This window comes from Cetorhinus maximus, chromosome 13 (genome assembly GCF_964194155.1).
Source record: "Cetorhinus maximus chromosome 13, sCetMax3.hap1.1, whole genome shotgun sequence".
Taxonomy (NCBI): Eukaryota; Metazoa; Chordata; class Chondrichthyes; order Lamniformes; family Cetorhinidae; genus Cetorhinus; species Cetorhinus maximus.
In genome coordinates, this window is record NC_135891.1 from 863,466 (window position 1) to 890,246 (window position 26,781).

At 43.1% G+C, this 26,781-nt stretch overlaps 1 protein-coding gene across 2 annotated transcripts in view; it reads right to left on the reverse strand.

Moving 5' to 3' along the window:
* rbl1 (retinoblastoma-like 1 (p107)) overlaps positions 1-26,781 on the reverse strand; it is a 100,458-nt gene that overhangs the window by 14,835 nt on the left and 58,842 nt on the right. For both annotated transcript variants that reach the window (XM_078554769.1, XM_078554770.1), the window contains exons 13-17: positions 22,408-22,572; positions 11,164-11,296; positions 7,621-7,905; positions 7,247-7,467; positions 1,727-1,903 (exon numbers count right to left, since the gene is read on the reverse strand). In XM_078554769.1, the coding sequence (XP_078410895.1) occupies positions 1,727-1,903; positions 7,247-7,467; positions 7,621-7,905; positions 11,164-11,296; positions 22,408-22,572 (981 nt within the window). The remainder of the gene's footprint in view (positions 1-1,726; positions 1,904-7,246; positions 7,468-7,620; positions 7,906-11,163; positions 11,297-22,407; positions 22,573-26,781) is intronic.

The following is a 26,781-nucleotide window of genomic DNA, read 5'->3' on the forward strand; positions in this document are numbered from 1 at the left end:
ATACCAGTATGCACAGCCGAGTCTTCAGTGGATACGTTACCCAGGATCCATCCGTGAAGGCTTTCTATGCAGTGAACAACTGAGATACCTGGGACTGTCTCAGAACGAAAGTCATGTCGGTTTCCTGGGAACTTATCACACACTTGTAGGATCATTTTACGGTGGTCGCACATGATCTGTACATTGATGGAATGGAACCTCTTCCTGTTGACGAAACAGCTGGCTGCTCTGAGGTGCCTTGATGGCCACGTGCATGCAGTCGATGACCGTGCCCCCATACTGAACCTGAGAAATCCTGCAGCGGTGATGAAGCCAATGGCCCTCGTGGCCTGACTTGCATTATCAGTCTGGAACCTTATACACTCCAGCAGATTGTGATATCGCATGAATTTCCACAGCTGATCCCTGGAACGACTCTGTATTGAAAAATGGATCACCTTCACCGCCACAGGCAATGGGTGCCAACCATATCCCAGTGACCTCAGCTCCTCCTCCAGCATGCTACATGGGTTAGTGACCACCTGTCTTGACAGATGCTGCAGAGACACTGAAAGGTCCATGAAACTGAGCTTTATTTGTAGACTTTGTGCACTGGGTAGCACCATCTTCGAGCATTTGCCTGCTTTAATGCTCATCTGCAACCTTTGTGTGCACATTCCAGCATAGTGCCAAGCTGCTGATGCATTTCTGTCCTCGGTAGCCTGTTCCCACATGGCTGCTGAAGTTCCTCTCTTTCAAACTCCTCCTAACTGGAGGAGCAAATCTCTGAGTGCAGGCCATCAATCTCCCTCTGCAGCCTTCACCCTCAATGGGTTGTCAACCCCCTTCTCTTGCCTGACCTCGCTGGAAGGAAGAAAGCTTCTAGCTATTGACCTCTGTAGCAGTCCTTTCACACAGCAATCCCTTCCAATGGTAGCTATTTGCTTTTCTGCTTGGAAACTACACTTATTGCCCGTCAGTTACAGGCAATAATCACCTCCCTCCTACTGTGCCCTTACCTCAATGCAGCTCATGAGCTGCTGAAGCTCCATGAGACCTGTGCACCTTCTACAAAATTGTAGCTGCTGTACAAAAAATCGCCGTTAATGGGTCCCTTATTTGCCTCAATTGGATGCCCACCACCAGCCAGTGGGCTACCGCTCCTGCTCCCCAGCCAGTCTTGGGAAATTTAGCCGGCGCCTGGAAGTCTGCTAGCAGCAGCCCTGGCATATTCTCTCACTACTTTTCTGGAACCCCCTTGCCAGCCCCACCTCCAAGGGCTGGAAACATTCAGCCCATTGTTTCTGATTCACTGATTTAGCTTCACATTGAAAATTTGTCCCAGGATCTTTCTAAGATAACAAATCAAAAGCTCTGCTGTTCTGCCAAGCCATCATAAAGTTTTTAAAGAAAGCAAGTATGAAACAATAAGGCAGGTTAAAAGAAAACACAGCATTTTGGTGCACTTTATTTAATTTATAAATTGCTCCCTTTTTTAATAGAATAGGCTGGACAATCATATAGTGCAATCGGAGACAAACGTAACAGGACAGATGGCTGACAAACTGGCCTCTGATGGTTGCATGGAACACAGAAAAAATTTGGAGAAATTTTATTGAGTACCAACAGCCAAGTCAAAGATTTTCCAAAGCCTCAGACACACTCCAGCAGCCTTGCTTCAACAGGTGATTAGTTGGGCATTTCAGCAAACAGAGAGCCATACAAGCTAGAAAGGCAAATGCAGTACCTTAGCCATTATGTAGACAGCACAGAGGAGGAGCTGATCAAGGTGTCTGTCTGCCATCAAATCTGTGCAATGCACCAAAGAATACTCAAAGCAAGTCCAGATCTTCCTACGAAGCTCTGCAGACACATCCAGTTTTAGACACAAGTCACGCAGACGGACACTGGCCAGATGATATACCTGGAATAAAATCATGCTTATATTACTGTACATTAGAGAAGCGAGAGAAGGGAAACAGAAAAAATCCATTCCCTCAAAAACAATTCTGACATGAATGTTGTCAAACAGTCATGAAGACTGTAAAATACCTTAGGAAGGAATAACAGATTAGCAAATAGACAAACAGGTGACAAATGCAATTTAACATGATTAATATGAGCTACTTCAGGTTCAGAGAGAGAAAAGCAATGCAAATATAAATTAAACGAAAAGACGCCAAAGGATGTGAATAAATAAAAACACCTTGGGATTAAAATAAATAAATGTCTGAAAGTGCCCAGTGCAGGCAGATATAGTCATAATACTGTTAGGTTACAAGTTAGAATATTATGCTCAGTTTTGGTTCCTTGAATATGGAAGTATAGAAATAGAAGAAGCAATAGAAAAAGAATGGATGATGCCAGCAATGGGCGACTACATGTTTACTATTTCCACTGGAGGAGAGAGGACAGGAGGAGCTTAGTACATGTTTTTAAAAGGATAAAGAGATTCGATGGGGTTAATTGAAAAAAAAAACTGTGCTTTATTTAGGGAGTCAGTCACAAAGAGTCATCAATTAAAATTACTAAGAGAGTTAAGAGGAATTTCTTTACACAGAGGGTTGTTGGAGCATGTAAGATTTGGAACTTTATCAGAGTAAGTACCTTAGAGAGAAACCACCGGATCTTTAAGGGGAAGCTGAATAAACATTTGAAGCAGAACGAGGTACAGGGCTATGAGGAGCGTGCAATTAGTTAATAAAGAACACATAAACTTTATTAATTTTGTACAAAACAGACATGAAACTTCATCCTGCCAGTGGATGAAGTTTCATGAATAATCTGGAACCCGCTGGGGCTCCTGGCCTGCCCGCCAGCCTTAAGGTTGGCCGGTCAGGTCTTTAAGTACTTTAACTAGCCTGTCAATGGCCTCAATTGGCCATTGACAGGTCGGTGGGCAGACAGCTGATTTCGCTGTCCGCCCGCCTTCCTAAAAATTTAAATGGACCGGGATGACGTCGGGGATTCCTCCCGATGTCATTTTCCCCTTGGCGACCGGACCCCGCCCACAAATCGCCGAGGGGAAATTCCTGGCCATAGACTGGAAAAATCAGGTGGGCAAAGGTAGCATAGGTGAGGCGATTGTAGAATGTTTTCAGAATTGTTTCTTAGAACAGCACATTCTGGAGCCAGTCAGAGAGCAGGCTATACTAGACCTGGTATTGATACAAGAAGATAGGATTAATTGATAACCTCATTGTGAAGGCACCCCCATGTAGCAGCAATCATAATATGATTGAATTTTACATTAACCTTGAGGGAGAAAAGAGTGTGTCCAAGGCCAGTATTTTAAATTTAAATAGGGCAGTTATGAGGACATGAAAGCAGAGCTAGGTGAACTGGCAAGTGAGGTTAAGGGATAGGTCAATAGAGGTTCAGTGGCAGACATTTAAAGGGATCTTTCAGAATGCACAGAATAGATACATTCCAATGAGAAAGAAAAATTCCAAGGTGAGGGCCCACAATCCGTGGTTAACTAAAAAAGTTAAAGACAGTGTCAAACTTAAAGAAAAAGCATATAATTATGCAAAGATGGGTGGCAGGTCAGAAGGTTGGAAAGAATATAAAGAACAGCAAAGAATGACAGAAAGATTAATAAGGAGGGAAAAATTAGAGTACGAGAGAAAGCTAACTAGTAACATAAAGATGGATAGATAATTAAATAGGAAAACAGATAACAAAGTGAGTGTTGGTCCTTTAGAAAGTGCATCTGGGGAATTGATAATGGAAAGTAGGGAGATGGCAGATGAATTAACAGGTATTTTGCTTCAGTCTTCACTATAGAGGACACAAGTAACATCCCAGAAATAGCTGTAAATCAGGAAATGGAAGGGAGGGAGGAACTCAGGAAAATTACAATTACCAGGGAAGTGGTATTGAGCAAATTGTTGGGGCTGTGGGCTGGTAAACCCCAGGTCTGGATGGACTTCGCTCTCAGGTCTTGAAAGAAGTGGCTAGTGAAATGGTTGATGCGCTGGTTTTAATTCTCCAAAATTCCTTAGATTCAGACAAGGTCCCATTAGGTTGGAAAATAGCAAATATAACTCCTTTCTTCAAACAGGGAGGGAGACAGAAAGCAGGAAACTACAGGCCAGTTAGCCTAACATCTGTCATAGGGAAAACGTTAGAAGCTCTTATTAAAGAAGCTATAGTGGGCACTTCGAAAAATTCATGGCAATCAGGGAGAGTTAACATGATTTTGTGAAAGGGAAATCATGCTTAACCAATTTATTGGAGTTCTTTGAAGGAGTCACATGTGCTTTGGATAAAGGGGAACCTGTGGATGTACTGTACTTAGATTTCCAGAAGGCAGTTGATAAAGTGTCACAACAAAGGTTATTATAGAAAATAAAAGCTCATGGTATAAGGGGTAACATGCTGTCATGAATGGAAAACTGGCTAGCTAATGGGAAGCACAGAGTTGGCATAACTGGGTCATTTTCTGGTTGGCAAGATGAGATGATTGTTGTGCCACAAGGATTAATGCTGAGGCCTCATCTTTTTATAATTTGTATAAATGAGTTGGATGAAGGGACCAAAGGGATGGTTGCTAAAATTGCTGACAACACAAAGATAGATAGGAAAGTAAATTGTTAAGTGGATGTAAGGAGGCTACAAAGGGACATAGATAGGTTGAAGGAGTTCCCCAGGGGTCAGTGTTGGGACTCTTGCTCTTCCTGATAGATATTAATGACCTAGACTATGGTGTGCAGGGCATGATTTCAAAAGTTGCAGATGATACGAAGATTGAAAATGTTGTCAACTGTGATGAGGATAGTCTTGAACTTCAAAAGGACATAAACATGTTGTGAATTGGGCAGAAAAGTAGCAGATGAAGTTCAATGCAGAGAAGTGTGAGGTGATCCATTTTGGCAGGAAAAATATGGTGAGATGGTATAAAATAAAGGGAGAGACTCTAAAGAAGGTGCAGGAACAGAGAGACCTCAGTGTATTTGTACATAGGTCATTGAAGATGGCAGGGCATGTTAAGAGAGCAGTTAATAAAGCATATGGTATCTTAGGCTTTATTAATAGGGGCATTGAGTGCAAGAGTAAGGAGGTCATGTTGAACTTGCATTAGACACTAGTTAGGCCTCATCTGGAGAACTGGAATCAGTTCTGGGGAAGGATGAGAAAGCTTTGGAAAGAGTACAGAGGAGATTCACAAGAATGATTCCAACGATAAAGAACTGTAGCTATGAGGATAGATTGGAGAGGTTGGGACTGTTTTCCTTGGAGAAAAGAAGGCTGAGAGGGGACTTGATAGAAGTATTCAAGATCCTGAGGGGTATGGGCAGGGTAAATAGTGAGAAACTGTCCCTATTCAAGAACTAGAGGGCACAGATTCAAAATAATTGGCAAAAGGAGTGAATGTGATGTGAGGAAAAATTTTTCCACCCAGAGGGTGTTTGGAGTCTGGAATGAACTCCCTGAAAGGGTGGCGGAGGCAGGTTCGATCGAGGTATTCAAAAAGGAATTGGATTGCTACCTGAAAAGAAATAATATGCAAGATTACGCGGATAGGGCAGGGGAGTGGGACTAGGTGGCATGCTCCTTCAGAGAGCTAGTACAGACTCGATGAGCCGAATGGCTTCCTTCTGTACTGTAAATATTCTGTGAGTGGGCAATGATCTAGCAAATGTAATATAATGTGGGCAAATATGAAATTGTCCATTCTGGCATTAAGAATAAAAAAGAAGCATATTATTTCAATGGTGAAGGATTGCAGAGCTCTGAAATTTAGAGAGATCTGCGTATCATAGTGCATGAATCATAAAGGGTACAGGTACAGCAAGTAATTAGGAAAGCTAATAGAATGTTATCAATTATTGTGAGGGGAATTGATTACCAAAGTAGGTAGTTTATGCTTCAGCTGTACAAGGCATTGGTGAGACCACATCTGGAGTATTGCATACAGTACTGGTCTCCTTACTTAAGAAAAGATGTAAATACATTAGAAGTGGTTCAGAGAAGGTTTCCCAGTCTAGTACCAGGAATGGGCAGGTTGTTGTATGAGGAAAGGTTGGACAAGTTAGGCTTGTATCCCCTGGAGTTTAGAAGAGTAAGAGGCGACTTGATTGAAACCTTTAAGATCCTGAGGGGTCTTGACAGGGTGCATACGGAGAGGATTTTTCCTCTTGTGGGAGATCTAGAACTAGGGGCCACTGTTTAAAAATAAGGGGTCGCTCATTTAAGACAGACATGAGGAGAAATATTTTCTGTCAGAGGGTTGAGAATCTTTGGAACTCTTCCTCAAAAGGCAGTGAAAGCATAGTCTTTAAATATTTTTAAGGCAGAGCTTTAATAGATTCTTGATTAATAAGGGGTTATTGGAGGTAGGCAGGGAGGTGGGGATGAGGTTACAATCAGACCAGCCATGATCTTATTAAATGGCGGAGCAGGCTTGAGGGGCCAAGTGGCCCACTCCTGCACCTCATTCGTATGTTCGTTTATATGTAGTTGTCGACCCTCCTTGTCATTTAAACAGTTAATGTAAAATGATACACTAAAATAGAGAGCGCTGATTTTCCTAATCTTTGTTCCTGAGACTGCCCATTCAATGGATTTAAAAGTTGCGGAAAAAGGAAAAGAGGGTGGGTAGGCAGAAGATACCCGTTACGCCAAACCCCTAATGCTGGTCCATTGTTTCTAAGAGGGACAGAGATGGACCTGTGCCTATAATACACAAAAAGTCATTACTGACATGATAATGAGTGGTCCTGGCCTGCGACATCCTTTGTAGCAATGGGGTGCCCAGATATTGAGCTCTCCAGTAGGCCTGTGGAAAGCATATTCCAGGAACTCCTTTATGATCACAACAACTTGCATTTATATAGCAGCTTTAATGCAGTAAAACATCCCAATGTGCTACACAGGAGAGTGTGGACACTTTAATAATAATTTGTACAGTGCAACCTTGAGTCCCGGGGTGAGTGGGGGTCAGGGAGATGGTGAAGGCAGTAAGCTGAAGACCTTAAAGGTACATACAAAGTTCTTCAGTACACACCCAGTGGCTCTTTGGGCCTGGAGCTTTCAGCTGAACTTTCCACCTGCATCTGCCAGCACAGGGTTATCCTGGGTGCAGGTCTGTGGTATGGAAGCACCCAGGCACAAATAAAGGTTTAGGGCTAGAAATTCAGGAGCACCTAGACCTGGATTCATGCTCTAATCCAGTGCTGGGGATCCCACTCATCTAGAATCCCAACTAATCTGAATTTGCATCAGTATAGTAAATAGGGTTGGATTTGAGTGTTTGGAAACTCACCTTTCTGAAGAACAATGCCAGTGAACCAGTCTTCTTCGGTTTATTGACTGCTACTACCTGAGGCTCCTGTACTGCTCCAATTACCATTCGTTTGGGAGAAGAGTTGATTAAAGTCTGGGCAGAGAGGGGGACTTGAATGGTTTCTTCTACAACTTGTGCTTGTGGGGATACATTCATCTGGAGTGGGATGAAGGTGATCCCCCCAGTCTCATTTGTAATACCTGAAAAATAAACAGCAAACAAAATTCCACCTCAATAACAGGGTCATTGAGTATGCCTCCATTATAAACAGAGTAATTTGAAATGGTGCACCCAAGTGCCTGACAGTGTACTCAAAATTTAAGGAGAAATAATGCAGACACAAACAAACTAACCTTGCACAGGTATAGCTAGTGTTTGACCATTGGTTGCTGTTACAGTAGCTGTTGCCATGGTTACTACAGTCTGCCCAGGAGAGAGGGTAATGTTTTCATTGGCTATACTTTGTGCCTGAATAATCCTCAGCTCAGCTGTCTGGGTGATATTGATCTTATTCTGTGCAATATTCACATGAGTGTCCATTGAACCGTCATCACCAAAGAGTCTTCTTTTAGCACTTCCCGCAGAGGGAGAGGTGAACCGATCATGGACGGACAGTGGTGATGCCGGAGGAGGAATATCTGTAAAAATGTGAATTGGCAAACAATAAACAATGATTATCATCAAACCAATAATGTCTTTCCAGCCCCTGCCAAAGTCACATTTCAGACATCAGTTCTGCCTATAGGTGCTTGTGGTTGTTAGGCTCTCTTTTTGAAATGTGTGATACTTTGAAATATTGATGTGGAGAGAGACTTGGTGTACTGGGACAAGGGACGACGAGTTATTATGCCAGTAAAGCAAACAATTAGGAAGGCAAATGACATGTTCACCTTTATTGCAAAGGCTTTGCAGTAGAAGAATAACAAAGTTGTGCTACAATTGTATAGGGTCTTAGTGAAACCACACCTGGAATACTGTGCTCAGTTTCGGTCTCCATATTTGAAGAAGCACTGATTTGCATCGGAAGCGGTACACCAAAGATTCACTAGATTGGTCCTTGGGATAAGAGGCTGAGTCAATGATGACAGGCTGAGTAAATTGGGCCTATACTCTCTGGAGTTTAGAAGAATGAGAGGTGATCTCATTGAAACCTACAAGAACACAATAGGAGCATGAGCCTGCTCCGCCATTCAATATGATCATGGCTAATCTTGGGTTTCAGCTCCACTTTTCCACCCGCTCCCCATATCCTTTGATTGCCTGGGAGACCAAAAATCTGTTTGTCTCAGCCTTAAATGTATTCAACGATGAAGCATCCACAACCCTCTGGGGTAGAGAATTCCCAAGATTCACAACCTTTTGAGTGAAGTAATTTCTCCTCATATCAATCCTAAATGTCAGGCCCTTATCCTGACATTGTGTACCCCATGTTTTACATCCCCCAACCAGCAGAAACAATCTCTCAGTATCTACCATGTCAACCCTTTCAAAATTTTGTATGTTACATGAGATCGCCTCTCATTCTTCCAAACTCCGGAGAACATAGGCCCAATTTACTTAGCCTCGCATCATAGGACAACCCCCTCATTCCAGGGATCAATTTAGTGAACCTTTGCTGTAACGCCTCCAATGCAAGTATATCCTTCCTTAAATATGGAGGCCAAAACTGCACAAGATTCTGAAGCGGCTTGACAGGATAGACAGTGAGGTTGTTTCTGTTCGTTGGTGAATCTAGAACATTGGGTCACAGTGTCAGGAAAAGGAGCCGATCATTTAGGACTGAGATGAGGAAGGCTGTGAATCTGTGGAATTCTCTGCCCCAGAGGGCTGTAGATGTTCCATCACTGAATAGTTTTAAGCCCGAGATGGTCTCTGAGGGAATCAAAAGATATGGAAAGTGGGCGGGCAAGTGGAGTTGAGGCAGAAGATCAGCCATGATCATTTTGAATGGCAGAGCAAGCTTATTCTTTCATGGGATATGGGCATCGCAGGCAAAGCCAGCATTTGTTGTCCATTCCTAATTGCCCTTGAACAGTGTGGCTTACTAGGCCATTTCAGAGGGCAGTTAAGAGTCAAATACATTGCTGTAGCTCTGGAGTCACATGTAGGTCAGACCAGGTGAGGGTAGCAGATTTTCCTTCGCTAAAGGACATTAACGAGTCCGATAATGGGTGATATTTGTCATGGTCACCATTTAGCTTCATATTCCAGATTGACTGCGGAGGTGTCAGCTGTGGCTCAGTTCATAGCACCCTCGCCTTTGAATCAGAGGGTTGTGGGTTCATGTCCCACTCCTGGAAAACCAAGAACTGTGATTGTACTCGAAAGAAGTTGCAATCTGTGACTGTTGGTAACTCGAAAGAGTTTCCAGATTGACTGATTGAATTTAAATCCCATCAGCTGCCACGGCCAAAGTATTAGCTGGATTACTAGTCCAGCGACATTATTAGTATGCCACCATCGGCCCAGCTCCTATTCCTTATGTTCTTACGGTGGTCTTGTGCTTAAAAGCAACACCCTAGAGTTGGATCTCTCAGCATTCCCTGCACCTGGGTATCCAACTCTCCTACTTCATTCTGTGAATTTTGGGAACTGCAGCCAGATTTGCCAGCTCCCAGTAGATGTGGATATGAGCTAGAGTGCTGCTAGGAGGCCGGAACAGTGCTGTTCTCCTGAAATGTAAAACTCCTTCACAGAGCCAAAGACAACCTGCACCACACAGTCAATGCGCCAGGTATATATTCTTCACTGAGTAGCTGCTTTAAACTGAAAATGTTTGGTTAAGTATTTGTGGCTTGTGCAATTTTTTTTCTTTAGCTTACAGGAGTTAATTTAAAACTTCTGTAGATGACAATAATGACCATGCAGTGCTTGCACCTCTCAAAAGCTTATTTGTTATTTCTGAAATTTAAAGTTACATCAATAATTTAGAAGCAGGTGCAAAGCTAACAAGTGTAGGTCAGAACAATTAACTGCAGCAGCTACCGATCTACCACCTGCAACCATAAATCAGATGGAATCAAGTTATACTCCATTAAACTCATTCACAAAATATGTTGATTAAGCACTTAACCTACAATGTCAACAACATCTTACATTGATACTCCACATTTAACACACAAAAACATCTAAGGTACTTGAAGGGGGTAAAGGGAAAAAAGGTGTCTGAGCGAAAACGGATGTCAGTTGGAATTAACAAAAGCTGGGTCAAAGAGGTGGGGTTTAAGAAAGTTCTTGAAGGAGTATTAAGTGAAGAGGCAGAGAAATTTAGAGGGAATTGGAGAGCATGGGCCAAGGCATGGTTGCCAATGGTGAGATAAAGGCTGAGGGAATACACAAGTGCCTGTCAAGAATAGATCTCAGACAAGTAGTCGGACAGCATGGAGGCCGAGGGTGAGTTGAAGGAGACGGGGGAGAGGTAGAGCTGGAGGTCATCAGCTTACATATGGAATCTGACCCCTATGGATGTCATCAAGAGAGAGTGTGTAGCCCAGGAGCAGCCAGCCAAGGATAGGTTCTCCTGGCTTCCTAAGATGACTGGCAAGGGTGGGGAAAGAAGTCAACAATAGAGATGTTGTGGCCATGATCTGATGGGTAAAAGCAGAAATAAGCAAAGCCATTAAGCGGAAAAATAAAGGAGATGTATTGGCTGAGGATGGTGTGATCAACCATGTCAAAGACTGCAGGGAAATCAAGAATTGGTCAGTCACAAATAATGAGAGAAATGGGCATGGATCTGGGAAGTGAGAAAATGTTCAATGACAGGGCAGGAAAAGGAGATTGAAAGTAGATATTGGTTTTCAATGACAGATGGGTTGAGCATGTTTTTACTTGAGCAAGAATTAATGATGGCAGTTTTGAAAGGAGGGGAGACAGTGCCTGAGGAGCGAACTTACCACGTTTGTTGAAGGTCCCAGCAATGTCTGTCCGGACTTCCTTTACTCGAGGGTGCATTATAGGAGACATTGGCATCATTGGCAGGTAGGTGGGACCTCCATTACCAGTTTCAAAGTTGGAAGGAAAGGTCACCTGAAAGCACAACTAGTTTTAGGACACATTCTGATAACCAATAGTTGTTAAATAAAATAATGCTTTCCCACTCTATGTTACAATTGCAACATACATCAGAACTCCACGTGCAAAAAAGTATATTCAATTCAATAGTGTGTGCAGGAAATTAGGAAATACTTAAAAAGTCAAGACTTGTAGCATATAACAATTGAAGTCACAAAGTACAGCATATAGGATGAGGAAGACACTAAGGGTAGGATGTTGGGAAACTCCTGAGGTGATGATATAGGAAAGGGAAGAGACATTTGGTTTCATTTGGACAGATCAGAATGGATCCATGCAAAGCCAGTTCCATGCAGCAATATTACAGAGGTGGGTTATAGGGAGGCATATTATTTCCAATGTGCCACCCTCTTGCCCTATCACTTAAATGCTCTGTATCCTTTTGCCAGCTCCTTGTGTCATCCTCACAGCATATGTTCCCACCTAGCTTTGTATCGTTAGCAAACTTGGATATATTACATTCAGAAAGAATTTATGCTACAGGATAACAAAGACTGTTACCAATGGTCTGGTGTAAAACAGTTCAGAACAGTGTAGGGCATGTTTTCACCCAGTATGCAAACTGACCGTGGCTGGGCTTGAACCTGCAATCGTCTGATAACATCATAACTAACATCAAAATTAAAAGCAAAATACTGCGGATGCTGGAAATCTGAAACAAAAACAAAAATTGCTGGAAAGACTCAGCAGGCCTGACAGCATCCCCGGAGAGAAAGACAGGGTTAACATTTCGTGTCCGTATGACTCTTCTTCAGAACTAAAGAAAAGTAGAAATGTGGTGAAATATATACTGTTTAAGGGGGATGGGACAGGTGAAGCTGGATAGAAGGCCAGTGATAGGTGGAGGCAAAGGAGAGATTGACAAAGATGTCATAAGCAAAAGGTTGAATGGGTGTTGACGGTGGTGATACTGGCTAAAGGAGGTGCTAATGGTAACATTAGGAGTAGAAAGCAGGATGAGCAAGTGACAGACGGCCCTAGTGCGGGTTGGGTGGGGAGAGGGGAAGATGTGGGAGGAAAGATCAAAATAGGCCAAAAGGTGGGGATAAAACAATGAATGGAAATAAATTTTAAAAATAACAATAGAAATAGGTGGGAAAAAAATATATATAAAAAATAAAAATATAAATATTTGAAAAAAGGGGTGAGGATGGGGGAGGGAGTTCATGGTCTGAAGTTGTTGATCTCAATATTTAGTCCGGAAGGCGGTAAAGTACCTAATCGGAAGATCAGGTGCTGTTCCTCCAGTTTGCATTGAGCTTCACTGAAACATTGCAGCAGGCCAAGGATGGACATGTGGGCATGAGAGCAGGGCGATGTGTTGAAACGGCAATTAACAGGAAGGTCTGGGTCATGCTTGTGGACAGACCGAAGGTGTTCCGCAAAGCGATCGCCCAGTCTGCGTTTGGTCTCTCCAATGTAGTGGAGACCACATTGGGAGCAACGAATGCAGTAGACAAGATTGAGGGAAGTGCAAGTGAAGCGCTGCTTCACCTGAAAGGAGTGTTTGGGCCCTTGGGCGATGAGGAGGGGGGAAGTAAAGGGGCAGGTGTTGCACCTTTGGCGATTGCATAGGGAAGTGCAGTGGGAGGAGGTTGAGGTGTAGGGGGTGATGGAGGAGTGGGCCAGGGTGTCCTATCCTGTCGCTTGCCATTTCAACACACCACCCTGCTCTCTTACCCACATGTCCATCCTTGGCCTGCTGCAATGTGCCAGTGAAGCTCAACGCAAACTGGAGGAACAGCACCTCATCTTCCGATTAGGCACTTTACAGTCTTCTGGGCTTAACATTGAGTTCAACAACTTCAGATCATGAACTCCCTCCTCACCCCTTTCTGATCCCCTTTTTTCAAATATTTATTTTTAAATTTTTGTATATATATTTTTTCCCACCTATTTCTATTATTATTTTTAAAATTTATTTCCATTCATTGTTTAAGGGGGGTTAGACAGGTGAAGCTGGATAGAGGGACAGTGATAGGTGGAGGCAAAAGAGATATTGACAAAGATGTCATAAACAAAAGGTTGAAGGGGTGTTGACGGTGGTGATACTGGCTAAAGGAGGTGCTAATGGTGACATTGAGAGTAGAAAACAGGGTGAGCAAGTGACAGATGGCCCTAGTGGGGGTGGGTTGAGGGGGAGGGGATAATGTGGGAGAAAAGATCAAAATAGGCCAAAAGGTGGGGATAAAACAATGAATGGAAATAAATTTTAAAAATAAAAATAGAAATAGGTGGGAAAAAAATATATATACAAAAATTAGCAGAGTGCTGTGTTGAAAATGGCAAGCGACAGGACGGGACACCCTGGTCCACTCCTCCATCACCCCCTACACCTCAACCTCCTCCCACTGCACCTTCCCATGCAAGTGCCGAAGGTGCAACACCTGCCCCTTTATTTCCCCTCTCCTCATCGCCCAAGGGCCCAAACACTCCTTTCAGGTGAAGCAGTGCTTCACTTGCACTTTCCTCAATCTGGACTACTGCATTCGCTGCTCCCAATGCGGTCTCCTCTACATTGGAGAGACCAAACGCAGACTGGGTGACCGCTTTGCGGAACACCTTCGGTCTGTCCACAAGCATGACCCAGACCTCCCTGTCGCTTGCCATTTCAACACACCACCCTGCTCTCATGCCCACATGTCTGTCCTTGGCCTGCTGCATTGTTCCAGTGAAGCTCAATGCAAACTGGAGGAACAGCACCTCATCTTCCGATTAGGTACTTTACAGCCTTCTGGACTGAATATTGAGATCAACAACTTCAGATCACGAACTCTCTCCTCACCCTTTTTTTCAAATATTTATTTTTTTATTTTTTATATATATATTTTTCCCCCAACTATTTCTGTTATTATTTTTTAAATTTATTTCCTTTCATTGTTTTATCCCCACCTTTTAGCCTATTTTGATATTTCCTCCGACACCGTCCCCTCTTCCCAACCCATCCCCACTAGGGCCATCTGTCACTTGCTCATCCTGCTTTCTCTACTCCTAATATCACCATTAGCACCTTCTTTAGCCAGTATCACCACCGTCAACACCCATTCAACCTTTTGCTTATGACATCTTTGTCAATCTCTCCTTTGGACCTATCACTGGCCTTCTATCCAGCTTCACCTGTTCCATCTCCCTTAAACAGTAACAAAAACAAAAATACCTGGAAAAACTCAGCAGGTCTGACAGCAACTGCGGAGAGGAACACAGTTAACGTTTCGAGTCCAAATGACTCTTCACCAGAACTAAGGAAAACTAGAAAAGAGGTGAAATATAAGCTGGTTTGGGGGGAGTGGTGGGGTGGGACAGGTAGAGCTGGATAGAGGGCCAGCGATAGGTGGAGATAGCCAAAAGGACAAGGAGGTGTTGACGGTGGTGATATTAGCTTAGAAATGTGCTAATGGTGACATTAAGGGTAGAAAGCAGGACGAGCAAGGTACAGGTAGCCCTAGTGGGGGTGGGGTGGGGGAAGGGATTGAAAAATATATGTATTTTTCTTTTCCCACCTATTTCCATTATTTTTATATGTATTTCCATCCATACCTCTACCTTTCAGCCTATTTCGATCCCTTCCCCCCACCCACCCCCACTAGGGCTACCTGTACCTTGCTCGTCCTGCTTTCTATCCTTAATGTCACCATTAGCACATTTCTTAGCTAATGTCACCACCGTCAACACCTCTTTGTCCTTTTGTCTATGACGTCTTTTGGCTATCTCCACCTATCACTGGCCCTCTATCCAGCTCTACCTGTCCCACCCCGCCCCCTTAAACCAGTTTATATTTCACCTCTTTTCTATTTTTCCTTAGTTCTGGTGAAGAGTCATTCAGACTCAAAACGTTAACTATGTTCCTCTCCACAGATGCTGTCAGACCTGCTGCGTTTTTCCAGGTATTTTTGTTTTTGTTTTGGATTTCCAGCATCCGCAGTTTTTTGCTTTTCCCCTTAAACAGTATATATTTCACCACATTTCTACTTCTCTTTAGTTCTGAAGAAGAGTCATACGGACTCGAAACGTTAACTCTGTCTTTCTCTCCGCGGATGCTGTCAGGCCTGCTGAGTTTTTCCAGCAATTTTTGTTAATACCAAAGTTAGATGCCTTATCCAATAGGCTATGTCACAGAGTCATAACAGCACACAAAGAGGCCATTTGGGCCATCTGTAGATTTGTAGGTCAGTCAATCCCATTCACCAGTCCTATTCCTGTAGCCCTGCAAATTTATTTTCCTCATGTGTGCATCCAATTTCCTTTTGATCGTCTCCAGTTCCACCACTCTTGTAGGCAGAGTTCCAGGTCATTGCCATTTGCTGCATAAAAAAGTTCTTCCATACATCATCCCTGCATCTTTTGCCCAAAACATTAAATTGGTGCTCCCTGGTTCTTGTACCACTAGCTAATGAGAACAACATTTCCTTGTCTACCTTACCTAAAACAGTCAATCTTGTACACCTTTATCAGATCTCTCCTCAACCGCCTTTGCTCCAAGGAGAACAATCCCAGCTTCTCTAACTTAACCTTGAAGCTAAAATCCCTCATCCCTGGAACTACTATGATAAATCTCCTCTGCAGCCCCTTAAGGATCCTCACATTCTTCCTAAGGTGTGGTGACCAGGATGTGGTCACTGATGAAGTATAATCCCTCTTTAGGTAAGGATACAGGAACAGTGAACTGTAAACAGTATTCTAGCCATGGTCTCACCAAAGATCTTTAAATATCAACAAGACTTCCTTACCTTTACATGCATAGCAGGAAAAGAGGAATGGTTTTGTGCTTGGAGCGGCAGCCAAGATACATAAATAGACTCTGAGAGAATCTCAGAATCATACAGCACAGAAGGAAACCATTAGGCCTGTCATATTGGTGCTGCTCCTTTGAAAGAGCAGTTGTGTTTAATCACGCATCCCCGCTTTTTGTCCTGTAACCCTGTGTGTTCCACATCCTCAAATACCTGCCCAAGTCCCCTTTAAAATTGTTTATGCAATCAGCATCGATCACCTTTTTGGACAGTGTTCCAGATTCCAACAACAGAGTGTCCTCTCATTTCCCCTCAAAATGTCTCATTATCTTGAAAACATTCAAGTCAACTCTCAACCAATCTCTCTGTTCCTATCTCACCTCATAACTGAAGTTGCTCATCCCTGGTAATATTTGTACCCATTCTAGATATGTGGTCAGATTCCACATGTAAGCTGTTGACACCTAGCTCTAGCTCTTCACCACCTTTTTCTTTCATTTACGGGATGTGGGCATCGCTGGCTATGCCAGCATTTATTGCCTATCCCTAATTGCCCTTGAGAAGGTGGTGGTGAGCTGATTTCTTGAACCACTGCCGTCCATGTGATGTAGGTACACCCACAGTGTGGTTAGGGAGGGAGTTCCAGGATTTTGGCCCAGCAACAGTGAAGGAACAGCGATATATTTCCAAGTCAGGATGGTGAGTGGCTTGGAGGGCAACTTCCAGGTGGTGGTGTTCCCATCTATCTGCTGCCCTTGTCCTTCTAGATTGTAACAGTCATGGTTTGGAAGGTGCTGTCTAAGGGGCCTTGGTGAGGTTCTGCAGTGCTTCTTGTAGATTGTACAGACTGCTGCTATTCGTCGGTGATGGAGGGAGTGAATGTTTGTGGATGTGGTACCAATCAACCTGGCTGCTCTGTCCTGGACAGTGTCAAGCTTCTTGAGTATTGTGGGAGTTGCACTCATCCAGGCAAGTGGGGAGTATTCCATCACACTCCTGACTTGTGCCTTGTAGATGGTGGACAGGCTTTGGGGAGTCAGGAAGTGAGTTACTCACCACAGGATTCCTAGCTGACTTGCTCTTGTAGCCACAGTATTTTTATATATATATTTTTTATTCGCTCATGGGATGTGGGCATCATTGGCCATTTATTGCCCATCCCCAACTGCCCTTGTTGAGAGGGCTAGTTGGAGGGCTTGGAGTCACATGTAAGCCAGACCAGGTAAGGAGGACAAATTTCCTTCCCTAAAGGACATTAATGAACCAGATGGGTTTTTACAACAATTGACAATGGTTTCATGGTTATCATTCGATTTTTAATTCCGGATATTTATTGAATTCAAATTTCACCAACTGCCGTGATGGGATTCGAACCCACTACTATCCCTTACTATCATCGTCCTGGGGGTTACCATTGACCAGAAACCGAACTGGACTAGCCATCAGGGGGAGGCTGTGGCATAGTGGTATTGTCACTGGGCTGGTAATCCAAAGACCCAGGTTAATGCTCTGGGGACCTGAATTACCAGTCCAGTGACAATACCACTATGTCACAGCCTCCCCCTGATGGCTAGTCCAGTTCAGTTTCTGGTCAATGGTAACCCCCAGGATGTTGATAAAAAGGGATTCAGCGAAGGTAATGCCATTGAATGTCAAGGGGCGATGGTTAGATTCTGTCTTGTTGGAGATGGTCATTGCTTGGCACTTGTATGGTAGAACGTTACTTGCCACTTGTCAGTCCAAACCTGAATATTGTCCAGGTCTTGCTGCATTTGGACATGGACTGCTGCAGTATCTAAGGAGGTGAGAATGGTGCTGAACATTGTGCAATTGTCAACGAACATCTCCACTTCTGACCTTACAATGGAAGGAAGATCATTGACAAAGCAGCTGAAGACGGTTGGACCGAGGACACCAAGAGGACACCAAGCTGAGGAACTCCTGCAGTAATGTCTTAGAACTGAGATATCTAACCTCCAACAACCACAACCAGCTTCCCCCTGATTTCTACTGACTCCAGTTTTGCTAGGGCTCCTTGATGCCATACTCGGTCAACTGGAGCCTTAATGTAACTCTCACCTCTGGAATTCAGCTCTTTTGTCCATGTTTGAACCAAGGCTGTAATGGGGACAGGAGTTGAGTGATCCTGGTGGAACCCAAACTGGGTATCAGTGAGCAGGTTTACTTCTAAGTAAGTGTCACTTGATAGCATTGTTGTTGACCCCTTCTATCACTCTACTGATGATCGAGAGTAGACTGATGGGGCGGTAATTGGCTGGGTTGGTTTTGTCCTGCTTTTTGTGTAAAGGACATACCTGGGCAATTTTCCACATTGCTGGGTAGATGCCAGTGTTGCAGTTGTACTGGAACAGCTTGGCTAGAGGCGTGGTGAGTTCTGGAGCACGTCTTCAGTAATATTGCCAGAATATTATCAGGGCCCATAGCCACCGTGTCCCTCAATTCATCCTCGGCCTCCATGCTATCAGACTGCTTGTCTTCAGATCTGTTCTTGACATGCACTTGTGTATTTCCTCTCCCTATAACCCACCATTGGGGGCCATAGTTTTAGGTGTCTTGGCCCCATGCTCTCTTTATCTTTCCTGAAGCGTGGTGACTAGAATTGTTCATAATGCTCCAGTTCAGGTCAGCTAGTGATTTATAAAGTTCTAGTATGTCCTCTTTGGTTTTGTATTCTTTTCTACTATTTATAAACCCAAGTAACCCATATGCTTTATAATCACTTTACCAACTTGCTCCATCAACTTTAAGGATTCCTGTATATGGACACCAAGGTGTCTCGGCTGAGCGATACTTATCAAAACCTTGCCATTATACTGTATTTCCATATTAGTCCTCCCAAAGTGCATCACTTTACACTTCTCCACCTTGAACTCCATCTGTCATGCTCCTGCCCATTTCACTCTCCTGCCTGACATCTGAAGCCTATTACTATACTCATCACTAACTAGTACTTTGTCAAGTTTTGTAGCATCTACAAATTAAGATGAATATTGCTGCAAAAAGTTCCATGACAAAGTTTTTTGTTATGCAATTCTTCAGGGCGCTTTGCAAGAATACTAATATAAGGGGCAAACAACAACTTCTCTGCCAATCAGTGTCCACTTGTCAAGCAATCAGCAGCCAATTCAAATACAGCATAAACTGCTGTTTTCCCTTTATATTGATATTCATGTGAAGTGTTAAAGATAGTATCAAAGTGAAAGAGAAAACATACAACGTGGCAAAGATTAATGGTAAGCCAGCGGATTGGGAATGTTTTAAAAACCAACAGAAGACGATCAAAAAAATAATAAAGGGGGAGAAAATAAACTTTGAGGGTAAACTAGCAAGTAATATAAAAACAGACAGCAAGAGCTTCTTTAAATATATAAAAAGGAAGAGAGAGGCCAAAGTCAACATAGGCTCCTTAGTGAATGAGGCTGGGGAAATAATAATGGGGAACCAGGAAATGGCAGAGGAGTTGAATAAATACTTTGCATCAGTCTTCATGGTAGAAGACACTAATAGCATTCCAAAAATACTGAATAACCAAGGGGCAAAAGATGGGAGAAAATAAATACATTAACTATCACTAGAGAAAAAGTACTAGGGAAACTAATGGGGCTAAAGGCCGATAAGTGACCTGGACCTGGGATTGCATCCTAGAATATTAAAGGAAATAGCTGCAGAGATAGTGGATGCACTGGTAGTAATCTTCCAAGAATCCTTAGATTCTGGAAAAGTCCCAGAGGATTGCAAAACTGCCAATGTAATACCCTTATTCAAAAAGGGAGGGAGATACAAAAACAGGTAACTATAGGCCAGTTAGCTTAACATATGTCATTGGGAAAATGTTGGAGTCTATTATAAAGGATGTAATAGCAGAGCATTTAGAAATGCACAATCTAGTCAAGCAGAGTCAGCATGGCTTCAAGAAGGGGAAATCACGCCTGACAAATTTATTAGAATTCTTTGAGGAGGTAACAAGCAGGATAGATAAAGGGGAACCAGCAGATATAATGGATTTGGATTTCCAAAAGGCATTCGATAAGGTACCACACATAAGGCTACTTAATAAGATAAGAGCCCATGGTGTTGGGGATAGTATATTGGCATGGATAGAGGACTGGCTAACTAATAGAAGACAGAGAGTTGGGATATGGGGGCAATTTTCAGGATGGCAACCTGTAACTAGTGGAGCTCCACAGGGATCAGTGCTGGGGCCACAGTTATTTACAATATATATTAATGACTTGGATGAGGGAAGTGAATGTACTATTGCCAAGTTTGTGGATGACGCAAAAGGAAGGCAAGTGGTGAGGATGACACAAAGAGTCTACCAAGGGATATAGACAGGTTAAGTGGGTGGGCAAAAACGTGGCAGATAGAATATAATGTGGGAAAGTGTGAGGTTATGCACTTTGGCAGGAAGAATAAAGGAGCTGAATATTATTTAAATGGAGAAAGACTGAAGAAAGCTGCAGCACCGAGGGATTTGGGGGTCCTTGTGTATGAATCCCAAACAGTTAACTTACAAGTTCTGTAGGTAATAGGTAAGGCAAGTAGAACGTTGGCCTTTATTTCAAGGGAATGGAGTATAAAAATAGGAAAGTCTTGCTAAAACTACACAAGACACTAGCTAGACCACACCTAGAATACAGTGAGCAGTTTTGGTCACCTTATCTAAGCAAAGATATAATGGCATTGGAGGCAGTCCATAGAAGGTTCACCAGGTTGATCCCGGGGATGGAGGGATTTTCTTATGGAAGAGATTGAGTAGGTTGGGCCTGTACTCATTGGAGTTTAGAAGAATGAGAGGCGACCTTATTGAAACATGAGAGATTCTTAGGGGGCTTGACAGGGTAGATGCTGAGAGGTTATTCCCTTCGTGGGAGAGTCTAGGACCAGAGGGCATAACCTCAGAAGGGAACTCCCACTTAAAACAGAGATGAGGAGGAATTTCTTCTCTCAGAGGGTAGTCAATCTGTGGAATTCTTTACCGCAGAGGGCTGTAGAGGCTGGGTCGTTAAGTATAGCCAAGGCTGAGATAGCCTTGAAGCTATCAGTCACGGAATTCAGGGATATGGGGAAAAGGCAGGAAAGTGGAGTTGAGGATTATCAGATCAGCCACGGCCTCATTGAATGGTGCAGCAGACTCGTTGGGCCGAATGGCCTACTTCTGTTCCTACGTCTTATGATGTAATGTTCTGAAGAGTGGAAGGCGAAAAGCTTCAACATGTCTTTTCTTCAGCAATACTCAAGTTCAGTACTACCAAATGACTATTTAAATTAATAATGGTACTCCTTACATCTGAGTTTAGGTCGCATGTAAGAATTGTTCTTTGGGGAGCACCGCTACAAACTACCTCCTGAAAACATCCATCCACCACCACACTTTGCTTCCAACTACTGAGTTAATTTGTATTCATTCCCCACTTTCCCCTTAATTCCATATGCTTCCATCTTCTTAATAAGCCTTCTGTATAGCACTTTGTCCTTTGTCTTCGGAAATTAACTTGCTCTGTTATCTCATCAAAGAATTCAATCAAGCTAGATACAATTTGCCTTTAACAAATTTATGCTGGCTATTCTTGATTAACCCATGGCTATCCAAATGAATAGTGGCCCTTCAGTCACAAGCAACCATCCAGTCCATCAGCAATGCTCCTGAATTCTATAGATATTAAGGAACAAGGGAAGACAGGTAGGGACAATGGAGAGGAGAGAAGAAAATAATTTCAACAACAGTGGGCTAAGAAGCAACAGCGGAATTATGTCTTGTTGAGCATAAGTAAAGATCAGAATTAAACAGTCACTAGCCAGCTGAAAAGTTCTGAGTCTATAAAGAGGGATAGAGCTGGGAATCATCAGAGGGACAGTGTATCAACCAGAGTACATAGGAAGTTGATTAAAAAGTTACATGCAATCATGGAGCCAAAAATGGAGGGCTGATCGGGGTAATGGTGGTTGATCTATGGGTTCAGAGGAGATGTGGAATGGTTATAAGGAAACAGCGAAGAAGAATGATTAAATATCAAGTCAACTAAGCATTCATAGGCAATGGGGTCGATTTGTGGCACTGAAAAAAAATGATGAAAAATAACCAGTCTACATCATACAAGAAAGAGGCCTTATCTAACTTCTAATTCTTATGAAAATGGAAACATTTTACAGAGTGGAGTATCCATGATAATAAGCAGAAGTATGGACAAGTAAAACTGCTGACCACTTGGCCACACAGTCCATGCTCTAGAAAGTTAACACAGGACTTTATGATAATTATAACTCATCGAATATACATTACTTAAAAGAATGTGTAATGTATCTGCAACTTACCTCTTCACACGTTGGAACCTTATTGTCTGCTCCAAGCAAAGCGTTCCAAAGAGCTGAGTCATGGCTCCAAGCCCGACTCTCCAAAATCTGCTCTTCAATATTGTTGAGGTGTTTCACCATGTCACGGGAAAGACCGTCCTCTGCCCGAATTAACACTTCTATCACCTACAGGAATGGTTATCACCATAATTAGTGTCACTGACATTAGCGCTAATCATATTAAATGACAATATTCATTCTAGGTAATAGTTTAAATTACGTTATGTCATCATGGTGTAATGGACAGAACATTCTATCCAGTCATACCATTAAGCTGAATGAACTGCTTCATTATATATTGTTGATTTAAATTTGATCATACAATGAATGCCTCCAAATGTAGTAGGCTTGTTATTGCAATTCCTCTTAAGAACATGAATAGGAGCAGGAACAGGTAATGCAGCCCCTCTAGCCTACTCTGCCATTCAATATCATGGCTGATCTTCTACCTCAATTTCACTTTCCCATCTCTCAATTCTCTTAGTGTCCAAAAATCTGTTGATTTCAGTCTTGCTCAATGACTGAGCATCCAGTTTTCTGGCGTTGTAGTCAGCAACCTTCCGTCTCTGTAAGATGACACACATGCAACAAATCAAATCCATTGGGAATGGGGTAGCTTCAAATGGTCTATTTTTGCTAATGGCTGAGACCAATCTGTGAGAAGCAGGCTCTGCCACAAGTGGTAAGTTTAAGAGCCAGCAGAGAATGAAAAAATAAAAGAGCGGGAGAGTAGAGGATGAGAGAAAGAGAGCTAGTAATATAAAAACAGGCAGTAAAGGTTTCTACAAGTATTTCAATAGGAAAAGAGTAACTAAAGCTAGTGTTGGTCCTCTAGGGGTGAGTCTGGGGAATTAATAATGGAAAACAAAGAAATGGTAGAGGCGGTGAACAGGTATTTTGTGTCTGTCTTCACGGTAGAGGATTTAGAAAACTTCCCACAGAGACTTGAAAATCAAGAGCTGAAAGGGAGGGAGGAACTTAAAACAATCGCCATCACTACGGAAAAGGTGCTGGGAAAACTATTAGACCTGAGGCTGACAAGCCCCCAGGATCAGATGGCCTGCATCGTAGGGTCTTAAAAGAGGCTGCAGAGATAGTAGGGGCATTGGTTATAATCTTCCAAAATTCCTTAGCTCTGGAAGGGATTTTGGATGTGGGGACCAAATGTAATATTTCCAAGTTTGCTGACGACACTAAGCTAGGTGGGAAATGGGAGTTGTGAGGAGGATGTGCTGCACTCCCCCATCATAGAGGATTGGGATATTTGTGGAGCCTCCTCCTCCAGTGAATTGTTTAATTGTCCACCACCATTCACGCCTAAATGTGGCAGGACTGCAGAGCTTAGATCTGATTCGTTGGTTGCAGGATTGCTTAGCTCTATCACTTGCTGCTTATGCTTATGCTGCTTATGCTGAGTTGTAGCTTCACCAGGTGACACCTCATTTTTAGGTAGAGCCATAGAAAAGTTACAGCACAGAGGGAGGCCATTCGGCCCATCTTGTCCATGCCAGCCCGAGGACACCCAGGTGCCCTTTCAAATCCCACCTTCCTGCACTCGGCCCATAGCCCTGCAGCTTACAGCACTTTAGGTGCAGATCCAGGTACTTCTTAAAAGAGTTTAAAGTTTCTGCCTCTACCACCAACTTGGGCAGCGAATTCCAGACACCCACTACCCTCTGCGTAAAAAAGTTCTTCCTCATGTCCCCCCTACACCTTCTGCCATTTATCTTGAATCTATGTCCCCTGGTTCTAGAATTCTCCATCAAGGGAAACAATTTTATCCTGTCCACTTTATCTATTCCCCTCATAATTTTGTACACCTCAATCAAGTCACCTCTCAGCCTTTTTGTTCTAAGGAAAATAACCCCAAACTATCCAATCTCTCCTCATAGCTACGCTGTTCTAACCCTGGCAACATTCTTGTAAACTTCCTCTGCACTGTCTCCAGAGCTATTACGTCCTTCCTGTAATGTGGTGACCAGAACTGCACACAATACTCCAGTTGTGGCCTCACCAGTGTTTTATACAATTCCAACATTATATCCTTACTTTTATATTCTATACCTCTACCAATGAAGGAGAGCATTCCATGCTTTCTTTACAGCCTTGTCTACTTGAACTGCTGCTGTCAGGGACCTGTGTACTTGTACACCAAGATCTCTCACTTCATCTACCCCTCTTGGTATATTCCCATTTATTTTGTAATCCCTGTAACTGTTTGAGCTCCCTAAATGTATGACCTCACACTTCTCTATGTTAAAATCTATCTGCCACTCTACCGCCCACTCCACCAACCCATCTATATTGTTTTGGAGATTATGGCTATCCTCTACACTATCCACTACTCGGCCAATCTTTGTGTCATCTGCAAATTTCCCAATCGTGCCCCCCACATTCACGTCCAAATCATTAATATATAACACAAACAGCAAGGGTCCCAACACCGAGCCCTGTGGAACACCATTTGAGACAACTTTCCATTCGCAAGGGCATCCATCAGCCATTAATTACCCTTTGTTTCCTGTTACAAAGCCAACCTTTTATCCAGTTTGCCACATTACCCTGAATCCCATGGGCTTTTACTTTCCTGACCAATCTGCCATGTGGGACCTTGTCAAATGCCTTGCTAAAATCCATGTACACAACATCCACTGCACTACCTTCATCAACCCTTCTTGTTACTTCCTCAAAGAATTCAATCAAATTTATGAGGCAAGACCTTCCTTTAACAAATCCATGCTGACCATCCCTGACTTGTCTATGCCTTTCCGCATAGCTATTGTTTTCTTGGTGCTTACAATAAGGGAGGACAAGCTGCAGGCATGGGAGAGACAATCCATGAGACTTTGTAGCTGAGTTGCCATATGACTGACTAGCACAGCGTCCTCAGCACAGAAAAGTTCTCTGATCAAGACGTGCTGTATTTTTGCCGTCGCTTTCAGTACAGATTGTGGAGCCCACCATCTGACCAACTATGCAGGTAAACACCTGTTTCTGTAAGGAAGGCAAGGGTCAGGAGTATGGAGAAGATACCAAAGTGTGGGCTAGGGCACAGCCCTGTTTCACTCCATTCTTCACCTTGAAACTGTCGGAAGTGGAACCATCAAACTGTATAGTACATTGCCTGTTGTCATGAAAGGAGCTGATGGGACTGAGGAGTTTTTTGTTCAGAATCTTGTAGAGTCCTGCCCTGGTAATGATATTGAATGCTTTAGTGAGATCTGCAAAAGTAAATATCCTGTTCCCTACACTTCTCCTGTAGCTGGCAGGAGATCATGTCCAATGTAGATGTACCAGCGGGGAAACGGCACTGTACTGCTGGATATACTCGGTCTGCAAGTAGATGGAGTCGTTTAAGCATGACCCGAGTGAAGGCCTTCCCAGTGATGCTAAGGTATATGCTATACAGGAATGTGCTATGATTGGAATAAATATGCTATGCAGCATATTCTCTGGGGTACAACATTCAATTTTGCGGTTACTAAAAGCCCTTAGTCAAATTCACACATTTGATCTCCAGTATCAAGTATGGGTCAGGTGTAGAGTACAGCCTGATTTTAACTCCAGGTGCAGTAGGTAGCGAGGTAACCGGGGATCCTGCTCCACAACAGAAAGAAAAGCTGGGGCGGATTCTTCTCTGTCCCAGGTTGGGCTGGTGGAAGAGCACAGGAGCTTCCCCACTCACGCTAGAGCCAAATTTAGCATTGGGACCTGACATGCTTATATAAAGAGGGACCGCACTGACTTTGGCTGCTTTTCCTTGCCACCTGCTCAGGAAAGCAGGTTAAAAATAAGACTGAGGGGTCCTGCTGCCTCCATGGCAGCTATGTAACTCAGTATTTTAAATGTTTCCCAACATTGGAAGGATTAAAATTGCCTCTCTCTCCTCACCAATATCTGGCTTTAGTAGAGCAACCTCCTCCTGAATCACAGATATTTTCCTTTCTTCTGCCAGCCTATGGCCTGTCTGGGAGGGTCAGATAGGATAAGTAAAGGAGCACCATTGAAAATAAATGGCAAATAACATGACAGTAACTAGAATAAGAGGAAATGTGTGCGGCATGCACAAGACTTCTGGTATATTATATATAGATTATAAATAGATTGATGTATTGGTTTATATTTGTTGCTGCTGACATTTTGATTCAGAGAGTCAGAATCCTACATACCAGCTCACAGAAATCAGGGCTGCTTTGGATGGTGTATTTGGACACTGAGTTATTTCCGGTTGGGTCTGCCTTACCCTGGATGGAATACCTTTTCTGTATCAAGTATCAGAGTTCCGGAGATGGTTCACAAAGACATAAGGGCCCATCTCCCTTGATGCACCAAGAG